The sequence below is a fragment of the Hipposideros armiger genome, unplaced genomic scaffold (assembly GCF_001890085.2).
Source record: "Hipposideros armiger isolate ML-2016 unplaced genomic scaffold, ASM189008v1 scaffold_922, whole genome shotgun sequence".
NCBI classification, from domain to species: Eukaryota; Metazoa; Chordata; class Mammalia; order Chiroptera; family Hipposideridae; genus Hipposideros; species Hipposideros armiger.
The window spans coordinates 426,337-444,354 of NW_017732272.1; the positions used below are offsets into that span (position 1 = coordinate 426,337).

An 18,018-nucleotide genomic window follows, 5' to 3' on the forward strand; every position below is an offset into this window, starting at 1 on the left:
TTTCTGCAAAGGATGAGGTAGTAAATATTTTAGACTTTGTGGATCACTTATAATATCTGCAGCACATTTTCTTTTTAATAACACTTTTAAAATATAAAAACCAATCTTAACTTCCAGGACATACATAAATAGGTTTCAGGCCAAAAGCCTTGATTTAAACAATAACAAGAATAAAAACATTTATGTGGTTGGGATCAGCAAGCAACATATGGGGGGAGGGGGAGGGGGAGAGAGAGAGAGAGAGAGAGAGAGAGAGAGAGAGAGAGAAGATATCCCCAAGATAGATCAGATCAGGGCAACTGTCTCTGAACCTAAGGTTTAGGAAGACAAGTCACCAATATCTGTAAGAATTAGAGACGAAAATAGGAAGGGTTACTGGACAATGACTCACAGGCACTGTCAGCTTGGCTAAAGAAGGTAGCTCTGTCATCAAGTCTGAAATAGAAACTATACCAGACACAGAGGCAAGAAATTAATCTTCCATCCTTGGACTAGAATTTTTTCCAGGGATTCTTTCAGCTTTGCATGTCTTTGTTCAGAGTTCTCAGTAGCTCCAAACAGAAAGAGAAACTTAAGTACCTAATTACAAAATCCTTGTCTTGGACTTCTGCTTAACGTTAAGATGGAGTAACAAGGTCTGGATTTACCTTCCAACTGGACACAATCAAAATCAAACAAAATATATAAAGCAAAAATTTAAAAAAAACACTGGATGTAAAACAACAAAAGACAGTAATTCAGGCAAATTAAAATGACAGTGGTATACTGCTACTTGCCTATCAACATGGTTAAAATTACAAAAGTGACCAGATCATGTGTAGACAAAGATGAGATAGAATTAGAACATTCACGTACTGCTGGTAGGAATGTAAAATGGTCAAACTTTGGAAAACAGTTTGGCATTTTTTTTAAGTAGCTAACCATACATCTACTGAATAACCCAGACATTACACTCTTAAATATTTACCCAAGAGAAGAAAAATACTATGATCATACAAAGAGTTGTACAATAATGTTCATAGCAGCTTTATTTATAATAGTTCTTTTCAAGAACCCAAATGGTATCAACAGGTAAATGGATTAAAAAATTGTGGTATATACATCCAAAAGAATAACACTCAACATTTAAAAGGAATGAAAAATTGATACAAATAACAAGATGGATGAATCTCAAAATAATTATGATAATTGAAGAAATCTAGATGAAAAGAAAAAAGGCATACTGTGTGATTACATTCATATGAAATGCTACAAAATGTAAACACTAAAAGTGGATTGGTGGTTGTCTGGGGAGGGGCATGATGAAACTTAAAAGATGATGGATATGTTCACTATCCTGATTGTGATGAGAATGTGAAGAGAACATATTTACATATGTGAAAACTTATTGATTGTGCACTTTAAATATTTTCAGTTTATTATGTTAATTGTACTTTAATAAAGCTATTAATAAAAGGAAATATCTCTTGTCTTCCTATGCATGATACAACTTTTTTTTTTAAATAAGGTTTTTGCTAGATTATGTGCAACAAAATGGAAAGGCTTCCTTTAAAGTAAAATAACCTGTGAAGGAAGGTAGAAAAGGGGTAGAAGCACTGAAAATAGAAGGAATATTCTTAATTCCATCTATTTCCATCTAGCAATATTTCCATACCTGGCTCAGTTTGTTCTAGAATTGAGTGACATTATTTTTTTTGGTCCTGCATGTCTCTGCATTATAGCATAGTATAGCAAAATTGAGAGAGGTCACCTATAAAAGGTATGCACTTTAGGGGGAAAAAATCAGCAATTTTTCCATCTGAGCCATTTACCCCACGAATCTAACAAACGCTGTTTGGAAGAATTAAAGGTATTATGTTGTCCTTTGGTAGAGAACAGATGAAGAAATAACTCATTCAGGAACTGATACTTAGTTATAGACTAGTTCACTTCTTGAGACATCCCAATTGCCCCAAAATGTGAGGATATGGGGTGTGTGTGTGTGTGTGTGTGTGTGTGTGTGTGTGTGTGTGTGTGTAAGCAGTGGAGTCTGGAGACAGATCACAATTTCAAAGACCAACAAGTGGTAGCTTTTAACGTTGAGAATGCAAGTTTCTTGATTCCAATGTGAACTTTCCCTTTTTTATTTCTTCACATGCCCTGTTTCCCCTGCGTGCCCTCTTTTTTGCCCTCTGCCTGCAGTTGGGCAAGTTCTCCAGGTTCTAGCTTCTATGTGGTTTTAGAAGGGTGAGGGGGAAATGGCACTGAGGTAGAAAGGGTTCCCAAGGCTTGGAACCCTTGGGAAGGGGGATCGAAGGCTGGTCAGGAGGCTTGGGACAAGCTAGATGAAAAAATGTGGACAGACAGGATCAAAGCTGTTGATATAAAGGTGTCAGGCAGCTGGAGCCCCAGTTTCTGCTAAGGAGTTCTCAGTCCGCTAATATCAGTTCTCAGGGCTTTCACAGTTTGCACCAAGGTGAGGACGAATAGCTTAGATTCCAGGAGAGAATTCAAAGGCCGGCTCCTCCTTTTTTCCAAGAGCAATCAAATTCACTGTGCTCTCAGCAAAGTCGCCTTCTTCTGACATATACTGAATGCAGACAAAATGCAGTTGTCGGCGAACACAGCTCCCCTTTGTAAATACGCACAGGTGCCTGAGGGATATTTCTGGGAAACCGCTCCCTGGAGTCTAAACCTGCAGGTAGGGAGGAAAAAAAACCACATAGATTTACTGCCGCACCGCCTGCCTTGTGTCAGGATTTTAGTCTTGTCTTAAAGCTTCAGATCAGTGATGACTGTGGGAAAGAAAACTCAAGAGAAGGGCAAGCCCCTGCGTGAGGCTTTAGGGAAAGAGACTCAGGCATTCCCCCAAGCTTCTCCCTGGCAAGAAGAGGAGACTGTGTGGAATGCTGCAAGAATTTCACTAGTAGATTCAGCAAAGTATAGGACACTTGCAAGTGGGGCATGAGAAAGAATAGGACACTTACACATGGGACATCAGAGGAGACCCGTCCTCCCAGAGCCATGAGTAGCTGGGTTTCCTCAGAGACAATCCTATCCAGAATGGGAAATTGGAATGGGCGCTTGCTTGCTTGATGAATTCCTGTGGGGAGTAAATTTCCGAGTCGGTGGCGGAGTCACCGTAGTCATTTTAGGTTAGATTCACAAAACCAAAAGAACCAGAAGAGATGTTTTACACCCCCTCAATGGTTTTGCAGAAATGTTTACTGAAGCGTGGAGATACTCCATCACTTGTCCATCAAAGGTCATGTGTGTAATTAGTGGCTAAGCTAGGCTAGAAAACAGGTTTTCTGCCTCTCAAGCATTCCTCCACAGCCTACACCTGATTTATTTCTCTGTAAGCTGGTACCCCAGCCCAACTCAGCCATAAACACTCACCAGATCGTCTGTGCTGTTAATTTTCAGCATCTGGGCATCCAAAGACATACAGTTCTCCTGACTTCTTTCCCAATTAAATGGGCTGGAGGAAAATAGGTAACAGTGTTCTTCATGCCAGAGCCAGTCTTGGGGACAAGGACCTAGGAAGTGCAGTATATCTAATGAGTGAATTATGCCCGCGTAAAAATTTTTCTATGATGCTTAGATCAATTCTTCTCTCAGGACTCGCACATGTATACCACCTCTTCTTAATCAGAATTAAACCCAGACTCTGCAAGTATCTCAATAGCCTCAGAGTCTTTATTTCTCTATTTTTTGGAGAAAAAGAAAAAGTATTCTGATTTTACTAAAGTAAATTGAAAAGCAAAGCTGTTAAAAAGTGAGGCTTGAGCTGGGCTGTAATTTTAGAATCTGATCTATTTTTTAAAGTTAAGTTTGAAATAATGGAAGTGAGAGTTGAGGGAATGTTTACTCAACAGCCATTCTGCTATTAAAAAGATATGCTTATGTATTTTAGAACTTCAGGTCTTTGAATAATGCATTTAGACTTAAGTCCCACGCCTCCTGATTTTAGACACATTTTGTATGTAGCCATATGTAGTGGCCATATGTAGGTCATGAGTACCTGAATTATGTTGAGTTTACATTAAGATGTGCCATAAGCATAAAATACACATCTGTTTGAAAACTTAGCATGAAAAGAAGAATGTAAAATATCCCATTAATAATTTTCATGTTGATTAGTGTTGAAAAAAATTTTCAAATATATTGGGTTAATTCAAATGTTATTGAAATTAACCTCATACTTCTTTTTCATTTTTAATGTGTTTACTAGATAATGTTGCATATGTGGCAACTATATTTCTTTTGGACAGAGATCTTCTAGGAAGAACAATATATTGATCCAAAGTGAGCATCTCAATTTCGATAAGATCTCAGAAAACAGGGAGTTTCCTGTAGTGAAATTTCTAGGGAGTTCAAAAAACCAAACTGAGGGCTTAAGCAATAGGCAAAATATGCCAACGTCTATATATTTATGGATATTTTAAAGGACCTCCAAATCCTCGTCCTCCTCCTCCTCCTCTTCCTCTTCATCGTCTTTACCTCTTCCATGTGTTAGTAACACTTGGAAACTCTTTAATAGGAAACAGAACCCTTTGGTCTATGCCATAACCAAAAAAATAAAAATGAAATTCTTGAGAAAAGTAACATTTTAATTTGAACTTGTATTGTGGCATAAAATCATTAGATAATTTTATAATACGAGGATTTATCAAAGAGGAGAACGTAGGAGGGTGCTGAACTATGGAAGAAGAAAGCGAATGAGAAAGAGCACACAAAAAGCCAGGTTAAAAGCAATGAAATCACGTTTTTACTTCTTTATTTGCCTAGTCCCATCATTTTATGTAAAAGGAAAGAATGTACTGGTTTTCTTGGACTAACAGGCAGTCTAGGCAGGTTTTCCAAACTATGACAAAGCGAGAAAGACAAATCTCAACATTGGTATTCAAACTACCTCTGTTTATTTTAATTATTATTTTCATTTCACAAACACAAATATTGTTATGTGCTGAAAACTGTTGGCAATACTTCATATATATTAACTCATTTAATCCTCATAACAACACTGTAAGATAAGTTGCGTTCATTTCCTTTATTTGAGAGATAGAGAAAATGAGAATTGGAACCTAGGTAGTCTAACTCTAGCATCTGTGTGTTTAATGCCTTCTTCACACTACCTCTCAAACTCTGAGTTCTAGGTGATTGAGGAAATATTTCTTGGTGACCCTCAAGACATTTTGATACAGGGTCTTGGGATAAACCTGGAACCTACGATTTGAAACAAGTTACTTGGGTGATAATTTTGTACACTAAAGGTCGAGAACCACTACCAATTCCGGGGCTAAAGGTAAAGTGTGTTACTGTGCAGACCCTGAATCTTTCTAGCTGGACGGCCTCAAACAAACCACATATGGTAACTTCTCAGAGTGTCTCCCTCTTCATATATATACCAAGGACCACACACTTGTTAGTAAGAAAGATAAACTTGTCTCAAACTTGAGAAAACTGGCACTTTTTTTCATGTGGTGTTTTATTTTTAATGTTTTTGAGAATCTTGTTAAATCTGCTTGATGAAAAGCAGTACTTTATTTGATATCACTACTAATTGGTCTTTATCTGACACTGTCAAAGAGTGGAACATGTTACATAGTACATCTGCCAGTAAGAAAACATATCACATACTACTTTTAATTAGTTATACATGCCTGGCATCTCTGGGAGATGGTTCTGAATGGTCCTGATGTACATTTAATTCCACACAACTGATAAAAACAAAACTGTTCTAGGGCCCCACCTGTGAAATAAACCATTGGCTGATATGTGGCTATGTCTACTTATATAGACATTCTTATCCTTGATATACATTCTGCTTATTTTGGAAATTTTAAAAATTCTGTAAATATTAAAAGGATTTATAAACTGTAAAACTTTATACAAAATTGCTTATCATCATTTTACTTACCTGGGTTTCAATTTTTTCATCTATTGGGTCATCGGGAAATTCATGATGTATTTTTCTATGTTTTCCAATGCAAAAATGCATCATGACTTCCCTGATGACCCAATATAAAATAAAAAGATCTGTGATTATCTGTGGATTGTTATTATATAATATTTATTCAAAGAAATTACATTGATGAGATTAAGTGAGGTGTACAGCAAAACGCTGGAGAAATTTCTGTTTATTAGTGATAGTTAGCTATTAATGCTTAGAATAGGGCTCATTCATGCACCTCCAAGAAAGCAATGTACTCCATCTCACACTCTCTAACTCTCCTTATGACTAAATGCATATGCCTGATTTAATTACACACTGTAGGAAGACTAATACAGATAACTTCTGTAATAGCACTGGAGTTCACATTATCCTCTTCTCTTATAGATGTTACTATTTCTGCCTGCCTTTTAGAGTATGAGTCCATTAGACAGCTGAGATCAACTTAATTCTTGGAATTATAAATTGACTTCCTGGGCCCCTCATATTTTCGTCCAATTGGAAGTATCTATCCAACACTTCCAAGCCAGTCTGCCTTCATTGATTCAATCTAAATTGATGTAGTACATGTCTGGAAATAGTGCTATAGAATAAAGCTAATGTAGAGGTAAAGGTTCCAGGGACAAAGGAGGCCCCTTAGGAAAAGAAATTAATGATGAAGATACATCAGAAGGGAAAGAGGTAAGAACATCTAGGAAAAGGGGTAAGGATGGGACAGTTCTTTCAGGATAAAAAATCTTGAAAACTAGAATTTTTTTTAAAAACAGAAGGTGTTTATGAGGAAGGAAAACTTAAATCCACCAAAAGTGGGCTTAACTAAATAACTGTCTCAAGAATTTGGCAGAGGATAGGGTTGAAATGACAGAAATAGAGAATTTCTAGTGTAGGACATAATAAAATGATGTTATAACATTATGTAAATAATGATACACATTATCAGTATGTCAATTTTTGTGCCTAGAGACGTTTCTAAAAAAGAGGTAAGATTAAACAGGGACGTTTTCACTACCCCTCTTCACTCCTCCCTCCCCGATACCTGAAAAATTTGCTGCTTTCTTCAGAGCTTCTTGGAGATTCAGGTTCTGTTGATAAAGTTCCATTTGTTCTTTAGATTTCTCATCCAGTTTCTGGGTAAGTGTTTCTATCATTTCCTTGAGTTCCCTTTGTAACTCTTGGGAAGTTCTTTCCTCTTGCTTCTGGGCTAAAATCTGTCCCTCCAGTATATTTTCCTGGTGAGTCAGGTTTGCTTGTTGTTGTTTTAGAAGATCAGATACCTGGGATACTAAATCATAGTTGAATAAAGACTTCATTTCCAATCCCCAATAAAAATCCCTCCACTGGATTTTGAAGAAATCAAAGAAATGAAACAAATAATCTGACAACAGATAAACTGCTAGAAAATGACCCATATATACTCAAAAATTATGGATTTGAAACGTTTGGATATTCCTGCAATATCATTTTTAATATCAGAAACTGTCATGGACACTTGTGATTTAAAAAGTTATCAAGATTTTACTTGTTACTGAGAGTTACACATAAGTTAAAAGTAATCCTGAGATAAGCATCAGCAGCATAAATAAAATATAGACAATCTAAAATAGTCAGTCACCAACCAGGCTCAATGGCTATTAATAAGAATGTCATTAATGATTTACTTTGTGTATTCATTGCTCTGTGTCTCTGTGTCTCTCTATCCTTTCAGACTTCCTAATTTTATTTAAGAACTGTGATACTCACCACTTTTTTGAGACACCCTCCCACAGAATCATTTTAAGTTACTGTGTCACAAGTCACAAGAGTCTCAAAACTTTTTTTTCCCCCTTTGGCCACAGAATGTTTTAAGAAGGGTGGAGATGAAATGAATGTTGTGAAATCAAGCAGGCAACAAATGTTAATGCTCAAATGTCTCAGTTCTAGAAGCTTGATGGTTCAAATACAAAGCAAACTTCTTGCCTGGAAGGCCAGATTTGACCTTGATATAAAGTGATCAAAGCCTCAGAGAATGACTCAACAGTCACTAGTCACTTCTCCCAATCATTAGGAAAGACCTTAGTGCTAACCGATTGAATAAATAAATGGTTTGTGACCTTAAACAATTGAAAACCAAATAGCACGTTAGAGGCCTTAATAACCTGAATTCTAAATAGCAAAAATAGCTCAGATCTACAACCTAAATACACAGGTGGTTTAGATGGACAATCAACACCATCTTCTTTTCTCCTTGACCACTCTTATCCTTCTTTTCACTTCATTTACTCTCAACATCCTCTCTTTCCTAAATGGCTATACTATAAATTTGAAGTATATTTTGTTTTAAATATTTTATTTATTGAGGCTGTGTTTCTGGTTCTAAGCTTTAAATTGGTATTTAATCATCTCTATTAAAACTCAACTAAAGTAAACAACATTTCCTTTACTTTTGGGTCTCTCAGGTGATCTTGTGGATAAGTAACTTCAAATTATTTTTTTCCTCATTATTCTACGGTCTACACAGGCTCTACCCATGAAGTTATGAAAACAAATCAAAACAAAACTTACCATTCATAATCTTCATTCTATGCCTCCATTTGAGAGACAAGCACAATATACCCACTCAGCTTCCCACTCATTCTAAAAAAAGTTTGCCTGAAATGTATCTCAATCAAGGTTGTTTGTAGGTGTTGAAACCAATTTACAAATGATGTTCATTTTTCCCCCCTCCATCATTTCCCTGTGTCAGCACTTACATTGCATTATCAGAATTATGATGGTCACCAGTAAACCCAGGCAAAGGATCCCTAGAGTCACAGCCACAGGGCACCACCACCGAGATGAAAGAAAGCGAAGACCTAGAGTACCAGAGGACAGGATCAGAAAGTCATAAAAGTAATCAAACAATTCTTTGGATCTTGTCTGTATCTGGCATGTTGCATTACTTACTTCTAGTCCTCCCAAGGACTCTGCAAGTAATTCGTCATCCATATTTACAGAAGAAAAATATGGACAATTAAAGAATTTAAGTAATTTATTCATTGTCACACAATTGACATAATATAAGGCCAGGATTCAATACCAGATATTTGATTTTAAGTATCTGATTCTGAAGTTTATACTTTGTCTACTCCCCACCACTAACGACTTCAAGAAATTCCCAGTTCAGCTTGGTTGGATCAACTTCATCCACAGGGCAAAGAGCCTGAAGTTTTTAATATAGTGTATGCACACACACACACACACACACACACACACACACACACACACACACACAGTGTGTTTTATAAGTAACATACCATAAGTGTGTGTCAGATGTCAAGCAAATATGCTTTAGTCAATCAACTGAGATCGCCTCCAAAAATTACAACATAGTTGTGTGCTATTCAATTTTTATTCCACTAAAATTATATCTTGGAACTGGGGTTATTGACCAAAGAAAACTAGAAATGAGACCTCAATATTCGCTTGACTCATATTAATGTCATGTTCTGTACTTATACCATGTCTGGCCCTGTTGTTACAGAAAAAAATTCACCATTAATATAGAGGCAAATAAATAATGTAGCTCGCAGTTTTATGTATGTCTAATTATGTGTTCCACCTCTTAAAAAGCTCAGATATTTTGGTTTAGCAGGAAAACATTTCAAATACTGTATTTGGACTCCTCATTTTGTAAGAAAAACAAATAAGGCATTAACAATGTTATCCTGTATATGCAAACAAGGAAACTGAAGAGTTCAGTGATTTGCTAAGTTCACACAGATGTTAAAATCCCAACATAGGTAGGTCTTTAATCCAATTGTCAGTAGCTACATGACTTGGAACATTACATCACTCAATATCCAGTATGAATGTGTAATTATCTAAATCTATCAATGGCCAAGCATGTTCACAGAGTTCATATGCGTTCAAGGCACTTCTGTTAAGCTCGGCAGATGATACAAACAAAGTAGAAATTTTGACAGGAAGGAATATGGTTCATTCACTGACTCAAAGTTATTAAGCTCTTGGATGTATGTGGTAAGTTGGCAGAGAAGAAGTGGAAGATATCTGTCTCTTGTGCAAAGAATTGCCTAATCCTATCCTCAGGGGCAAATATCTGTGTAAATCTTTCAACCAACATTTCCCTTGGTCAATATCTACATTCCTTAGGAGTAGATACTATAGGGGATCAAGTATGTTCACCACTTGAATGATAAAACTCCTGAATTTTTAGAAGAAAGTCACAGGATCCACACCTTGCAGGGAAGGCACACACTCCCATTTTCTATAGGCCAAACCTTTGTTCTGTCTTCTTAGTAGATAGAGATCATTCATCCAACTCCTACTCCCACTAGTAATTTTCAAATCAGAAAGCACTTGGATTTTGTGCAGTAGGTGACTATTGTAATCAGGTTCTAAGAGAATTAAGTTGACAATTGTAGTAAAAGTCAGGCACTCAGTATTTACTACATGAATAATAAATGAATGAATAAGCAAATGACTACTGCTAATCTGTAGGTCTACCTATAAATGCCAGTACTATTTTCATATTAAGTTAAGGTAATCAGCTCAAAAGTTAAATCATTCCATGTTCACACTTATTTTTGCTGTTGAGAGAAATTTCTATTTTGTTTGTGGTAACATGACTTGGAATTTCTTTATCCAAATTCTTAACAACATTTGTATGACTTCCCTCCTTTATAATTTGTTCCTTTCTCTCAGAATAGTTGTAAGGTAAAAGACAATTTATCCAGATTGTCTGTGAAGTTAGGATTATGAATTAATTCATACTTAAGCAATTTAACTTACTGTGCATATCAAACAAATTGTAATTTTTCAAAACAGTGGTATACAATAAAACATAATTTATACTAAACCATACTGAATATTATTTAATCTGCTTATAATAATTCATAAAATAGTATCTAGTTTTTGCAATGTCTCAAGGACACTGTTATAAACGTTATCATTGTATATACTGGGTGAATTCGACATTTTCTGAATCTTCTGATGGACTGGATTCTGGACCAATGGGAGGTTGTGATACAATCCTAGCTGTACCACTTGCTAGCTGGATAAAAATAGGTAATTCAGTTAAATCGCCTGCTTCCCAGTTAGTTCTCTGTAAAAGGGAGATAATAGTAGTCCTAATATTCAGGTGTGAAGAGTCAGAGAAATAATGAATGTAAAGTGAATAGCATGGAACATAGCCTATAGTAAATGTTCAATAAAAGTTAGCTATCATCATCTACTACATCATTCATACCAAATTATTTCATTATTTTTCTTCTTCATCATTACCATTATATCCTAGTTGACTTTCTTTTAAATAAAGATGATTAATTCTATAATATTTTCCCATACTCAAGTGTTTTAACTGTCTAGTCCTATGTTCAGTTAACTTACATTTTTAAACTAATCTAGGGAATCTGTCCATGTATACATTCACCCATTCCTACTACCTTTAGCTGTCTCTCCATTTGGCTTATGATCAGGTTGATCCTTCATAGTCTTGCTCTTGAGGTCATCAAAAGTCAATTCCAAATTCATTCCACAAATGAGAAAGTGAAGCAGTCGAGGACTTCTACAAAGTAAAAATCTGTGAGCTCCTGCTGGAGTGTTTAAATAGTTACTGCTATCTAATGGAATGACTCAGTCATTGGTATGAGGAAGGAGAGGCTTTGCTTCATATTTACTGACGCAAATCCTTCAGTTATGTCTGTTGCAGGCAGGGATGATTCTGATAGTATTTCAGGATATTTCACTAAATAATTTATGAAAGAGAAAGCTGTACTTTCCATGAGTATTTGAAGAGAGGGATATGTACACACCTTTCAGATAAGGAAAATGAAACTCAAAGGGGTAAGTCATGCTAAATTTGGGAGAAAGTATGCATTTAGACCAGGTTATTTTATTCCAATGCCCATATCTGTTTGTTTATTTCACTGTAGCTGACTATCTCCATACTGTGTCTTTTGTAAGTCTCACATTTCCCTTTTTAATTTGGACTGCTTTCGTTAACAATAAACTTAGCAATTTTAGGGTTTAATCTCTAGCCATGGTGACCTAGGTAGTTTTAGAACTTAATTGGGGGTTCTATTCATACAGGGGCAGTATAGCATAGCAGCACAGAAAACTTTGGAGCCAGATGGAGCTAGTTTCAAATTTTTCCTTTGCTAGTCCCTTGATCTGTAATCTTGGGGAATTACTTAACACTCTGACCCTATGTCTTTGTCTATAAATGGAGACATTATACTGTCTACTTCATAATGTTGATAATGTTATGGGCATTCAAATGAGGTAGTGGGTAAAAATGCTAAGCTTTATACTAAAAACATAATAAAAACTCAATAAATGATAGTTATTAATATTCCTAGTACTAACCAGCACAGTTGAATTGCCAGTCAAAGAATTTCATTTTATACATGATTGACTTGAGTCACAAAGATTCTTCAGTGGACTCCCCATGAAGAAGCCTATATGTATTCATTGATAGAATTCTTATCTATTTTCCCTTCACATCTTCCTAACCATAAAATAAATATCTCTTTATAGTTATATATGCCTTAAAAAAAAGTCCTTATCTATTTATTAGAGATTTCTTCTGAAGTGTTTATGGGAAAAGTGATAAGATATCTGGGATTTACTCTAAACCTATGCTAGGAAAAAAAGTAACAGTAAGGGAACACATAAAATAACATTCAATAAAATATATAAATAAATAAAATACCAGGAAACTATTAAGAAAAATTACCAGTATTGACAGCTAATCAGAATTTTATTTCCCTCCTCCTCCTTAGGTTTTTTGGTATTCTTTTTTTTCCATGCAGAGTATCTGAGACCAAATTGAAAATAATTTATCTGCCATTTAAAGTTTTACTCTATGACATGCTTTATACATAATAAAAGCTCAGCATGTAACAAATATATCTTAGTCAAATTAGCTTGTAACTAAGCAAAGTTACTTAATCATTCACACCCCATCCCACTTCCACTGACTGAGTGCCAGGAAATAAGGCTGGGTCCATTTCTGAATTCAACATGGTGACTTTCACATAAATAAAATCTCAGGAAAGTTTTTATCAATGACTTAATAAATACTGAAATTATATCACAATGAAGAAGAAACCTTTTTCCCCCACAGTGACTTGGTTATTTTGTATCAATACTCTAGCAGATTAAGATAAGACATATAAATACACTTGTTGATAAAATGGACATGACACATATTTTTTGTGTGCACATCACATCCTAATAACTTTTATAGGTTGTCGCAAGAAGAAGTGTCTCAGAAGGATATGTATGACTATGTAGTTAAAACACTCAAAGATGCACACAGCACCAAAAAGAACTACATTCTTTAGAGAAAACCTAAGATTGTACTGGATCTCTCAGACTTCGCATATTCATCTCCACACTTGACCCACGAGACCCAAGACAGCATAATCACCAACAGTCCTTGAGTCAACACTCATAGGAAGCTTACTAAGCAATCCAGGACCTGGTGATGAGCTCTGCAAATCCTATATTCCCTTCAAATACAATTTATTTATTTTTTCTTTAAAAAATTCCTCTCTATTTAAAATCTACAGGTAGGGTTGACATCATCAATTTATTTACTCTCCTCATTTTATATACCTTAACAGTGCACCGTATTGATTTTCAATTCCATCAATGTATTCCATCTCTCGAACTAAAGTACAAGCTCTTGAAAAGCAAGGGTAGATACCTTTCTGTTAAGAACAGCTCATTTTTTTCCTACCACCCTTGCACACCATGTAAATTGCGTAATATTCTGCAAAGGGTAGACAGCTGATACTTGAGATTCTTAACTATAAAGATAATGACAACACAAGCTGAATTTTTAAAATACAAAGAAATTTAACAAAAACTTACCTCAATATCTTTTGAGGAAGTGGAACTAAAGTCCAAAACATTTCATTGGTTTGCTGAATAGCTCTCTTTTCTATCTGACGCCAGACAAGAGGTCAGCTCATTGTTCTTTCAATTATGCCAGTTAATAAAACACATAGGTGTCATCTGAGACATTATCAATTCAGTATGAACACCTTTCGAAAGGCTTCACTAAGAGACTTTTCAGATTACTAAAGCAGAGACTATCCACTTCATAGAAGACTTTAAAAGTACAGTGTGAGGTAGGGAACACCCACACCAGGGTCACCCTCAAATTTTTTGTTGACTTCCTTCAAACCAGGGGCTCATATTGAGGAGCCACAACATGGAGAGTTTGAAAGTGAGCTCACTCACCGTCTCCTGAGTGATCTGGCTCCTCAGCACAGATTATTTTGCCTTTCACTATTCAAGCCTGATAGAAACAAATAGTTTCCTTTCTTTTTTTATTGTGGTAAAACTTAATATAAAATTTTTACCATTTAGCCATTTTTAGGTGTACATGTCAGTGACATTAAGTGCATTCACGTTTTTGTGCAACTATCACCACCATTTACCTCCAGAACTTTTTCATCTTCTCCAACTGAAACTGGACTCATTAAACAATAACTCCTGTGACAGTTCATTATATGTGTCAACTTGTCTGAGTCAAGGAGTAGACCAACTATTTGGTCAAACATTCTTCTGAGTGTTTCTCTGAGAGTATTTTTGGGTGAGATTAACATTTTAATCAGTAGAGCAGGTTTCCCTCCATAATGTGAACGGATCTCTTCCAATAACTTGAAATCTTCAATGCAACAATAAAACTGACCTCCCTCCAGATAAGAAAAAAATTTTCTGGTGGACAGCAATTGAACCAGTGCTGCATCACTGGCTTTCCTGGGTCTCCAATCTGCCGGCCCACACTGCACATTTAGACTTGCCAGCCTCTATAACTGCGTGAGCCAATTCTTTATAATCAATCTCTCTGTGTGTGTGTGTGTATATATATACATCCTATTGGTTCTGTTTCTCTGGAGGACCCTGAATAATATGACCCCCCCATTCCTTTCTCCTCTCTCTCCCCTGGAAACCACCTTTCTATTCTCTGTCTTTATGAATTTGCTACTCTAGGTACCTTATATTAGTGAAAGCATACAATATTTGTCCTGTTATGTCTGACTTATTTCACTTAGCATAGTGTCTTCAAGGTTCATCTAAGTTGTACCATGTGTCAGAAATTCCTTCCTTTATGAAGCTGAATAATATTCTATTGTATGTATAGACCACATTGTGCTAATCCATTCATCCATTGATGGACATTTGGGTTTCTCCTGTATTTAGAGATCCAGGGAGATAGTTTCTATAATCCTTATGTGGCAGATAGCTGGAGAGACTTGTCAGACTTTAAGTGGTCCTCATTATCCCTGTTTCCTGGTGTTTATACCCTTGTGTTGCTCCCTCCTCTTGAATGTGGGTAGGACTTGTGGCTTGGAGTGTGGCAAAGGTAATAGAATATATGTGATCATGTATATGTGATTACTTATGGTATATTGCCAAACTTGCTAAATTTGTCTCCCTTTTCTTTCTCTCTGGTTAGATTTAAAGAAGAAAGCTTGCATGAATCTCATAGCCACAAAGAAATGAATTCTGCCTAAGGGAGCTTAGAAGAATTCCTCCCCAGCTGAGCCTTCATATGAGAACATAACCTAGCAGACACCTTGATGGCAGCCTTGTGGTACCCTAAGCAGAGGACACAGCTGAGCTCTCCCACATTTCTGACCCACAGACACTGTGAGATAATAAATGCTGCTTGACATTGCTGCTCATATGATTTATGGCAATGTGTTACATGGGACATAAAACTAATAATCCTGTGATAAACTTCATCCTCCTGTTCTGTTAAACTTCCTTAAATCTAATCCTACCACTGACTTTCAATGCTTTTGAGGTCGCCACTCAAACTCAGGCTGCAATCTTGCTTCATACAATAGAGACACTTCCTAGTGGAGTGGTTGCAAGATGGAACTGGTTTCTTCTGACACATTATCTATTTTTTAAACCATGGCTATGGCTTAACTCACTGCTCAGCTCTTTACAACTCATACTTGATGCCTCAGAATAATAATAGTCCTGACCTCTATTTCACTGAGGCACAGAGAGGAAGGGAATCTATGGTGGGTCGCATGATTTAAGCAAGGTCAAAAGGAGACTAATCAAAGGAACCATAAATAAGTAGCTCTTTAGTCCCACTTGTTACAGCTATTGTATAACAATGCCCTGAAGCATAGGTGAAAAGGCCTGTGTACATGTACCCTCCATTGGTTCCACTCCAAGTCCTTAACAACTTGTGTATAAGCTAATGATTCACAAGCTTAATGGAACCACAAGATGGTGTAGGATAGTAATGGGATCATTCCCCTCTACCTCAGCGACCTGCCCTTCTGTTGTGGGCCTTCTTCAGTCTTTCCACCACCATCCTCTTTTTGCTCCTATGGGACTGAACTCAGAGTTACAATTGTATAGGGCATGATCACTTTCATTAGGATACACAAAAAGTTCTGTTTCTCCAGGGAATAACCCAGTGTGTGACAGAGAGAGAAAAAAAATGGCAGTGGTAATTCCAAGAAAGAAAAGTAACAAGGAGGTCATTAACAGAATCCTATTTTGTTCAAACCTGTTAAGGAGCTAGAGGGCAAAAAGTTGATGGCAATCACATGGCAGGAAAGGGCACTGGGAGGAATAAACAGCCATGTTAATTGGCAAACCTGTTCATGCAGGTGAAGTCTGGCATGGCTGGGATAAGAGATGGGGTCAGGATAGCAAGGGGAGCTAGTCAAGATCTGGAATGCTGGGAAAGGTAAATCATGGTCATGGTAATAATGCATATGAGAAGCATGGAGGACGTAGTTATCCACGAAGGTGAAGGCCATTGGTAAAACCGAGTAGAAATCAAGATAATCTTAGTTAACACAAAATGCTTGTTATAGCAAGACAATTATGAACATTTCACACCCATGAACTTATTTCATCTCTATAAGTATATGAAGAAAAATTATTATAGTATTACCCCATTTTATATAGAATGAAACTGAACCAAGAGAGAGATGTACTAATTTGCCTAATATAACACAGCGAGTAAGTGAAAAAGCAAGTAATTTATCTCAGAAAGCCTAGCTGGATTCTTAGCCATGATGCTCTTCTGTCTCTCTGACAAGACAAAGAGAAGGAAAAGGTTAATGATGCTACACATGTACACGGCACTCTGCATGGAACTATTCTAATCACATGCCTTCATGTCTCTGATTGTATTTTCTCTATGAAAACCATCTAGGGCAGGTCAAGCGGACATTGCACTCCTATTTCATGAATGGGAAAATTAAGGACTGTAGAGACTACATAATATTATATCATAACTCAATGAAAGACCCAGATTAGAGTTCAGCTCTCCTTAGAGTCCTATAAAATACCTCCCTCCTCGCCAAGCTTTCTGCTGAAATTTGGAAAATACTGTTCATTCTAACTCCATCATCTTTACATTTAAAAAACTAAAGTAGTGCTTATTTAGTTTTGGAACTGACTGGTTTTAAATCATCTGTGTCATACCAGGCTTTTATCTCACTATTTCATTTCTTTAGCTAAGGAAAAAAATATTAAATTTATAGTCTCCATTCTCACATCACATTGTCATACTGTGTGAGAGCTCTTAGAATCAATCCCACTCAACAGCTCCCCTCAATAATCACTCAATAAAATTAGACTTTTAGAATTAGAAAGGATCTGAAAAGTAGTTTTATTTGATTCTTATGAGATAGATAGATCTCTATAAACTATGTTGAATTTTCTTATAAAATATTTAGTATTAAAAATTTTAAGTACTTTCTATTAAGTAAAAGATTACCAATTTAAGTATAAATCATTTATACAACATGCATTCATTCCTGTGGAAATGCTTCTTTATAAATATCCTATGTTCTTTCCATTTGTGCTTATTTTTACACTTACCTTAGATTTTATTTGAGAGAGAGAATGAGAGAGGGAGGGAGGGAAGGAGGAAGGGAGGGATAGAGGGAGAGAGGGGAGAGAGAGAGAGAGAGAGAGAGAGAGAGAGAGAGAGAGAGATATCTTGGAACCCAGTTTTAAAAAAAATATCTGTCTGACTTATCTGTTTCATGCGAATTTAAGTCAAGGTGGAGGGGGGTTTCGTGGACAGGACCCAGAAATTCTCATTTTCA

At 36.3% G+C, this 18,018-nt stretch overlaps 1 protein-coding gene across 3 annotated transcripts; it reads right to left on the reverse strand.

The window, feature by feature from the left end:
* Positions 1-273: 273 nt before the first annotated feature.
* Positions 274-14,307, reverse strand: OLR1 (oxidized low density lipoprotein receptor 1). Of its 3 annotated transcripts, none has more exons than XM_019630539.1 (7): positions 13,790-14,307; positions 11,356-11,477; positions 8,665-8,766; positions 6,972-7,217; positions 3,379-3,518; positions 2,967-3,082; positions 274-2,674 (listed from the first exon to the last, which is right to left on the reverse strand). In XM_019630539.1, exons 1-7 carry the CDS (start codon positions 13,828-13,830, stop codon positions 2,530-2,532), a joined length of 912 nt encoding a protein of 303 aa, XP_019486084.1. In that variant the 5' UTR covers positions 13,831-14,307; the 3' UTR covers positions 274-2,529. The 3 variants fall into 3 exon arrangements, with proteins under 3 accessions (XP_019486084.1, XP_019486086.1, XP_019486085.1); XM_019630541.1 differs by lacking the exon at positions 13,790-14,307 and adding an exon at positions 12,648-13,783; XM_019630540.1 differs by lacking the exon at positions 13,790-14,307 and adding an exon at positions 12,278-12,634.
* Between the last annotated feature and the right edge of the window lie 3,711 nt (positions 14,308-18,018).

Bases quoted from the DNA above. Each gene is read 5' to 3' on its own strand.
- OLR1 (XM_019630539.1), bottom strand. From the start codon at position 13,830: ATGTTTTGGACTTTAGTTCCACTTCCTCAAAAGATATTGAG. The intron at 7,218-8,664 runs GTAAGTGCTGAC...ACTATGATTTAG, and splicing joins CATAATTCTGATAATGCAAT to TATCCCAGGTATCTGATCTT. The intron at 3,519-6,971 runs GTATCGGGGAGG...TGCACTTCCTAG, and splicing joins GAAAGCAGCAAATTTTTCAG to GTCCTTGTCCCCAAGACTGG.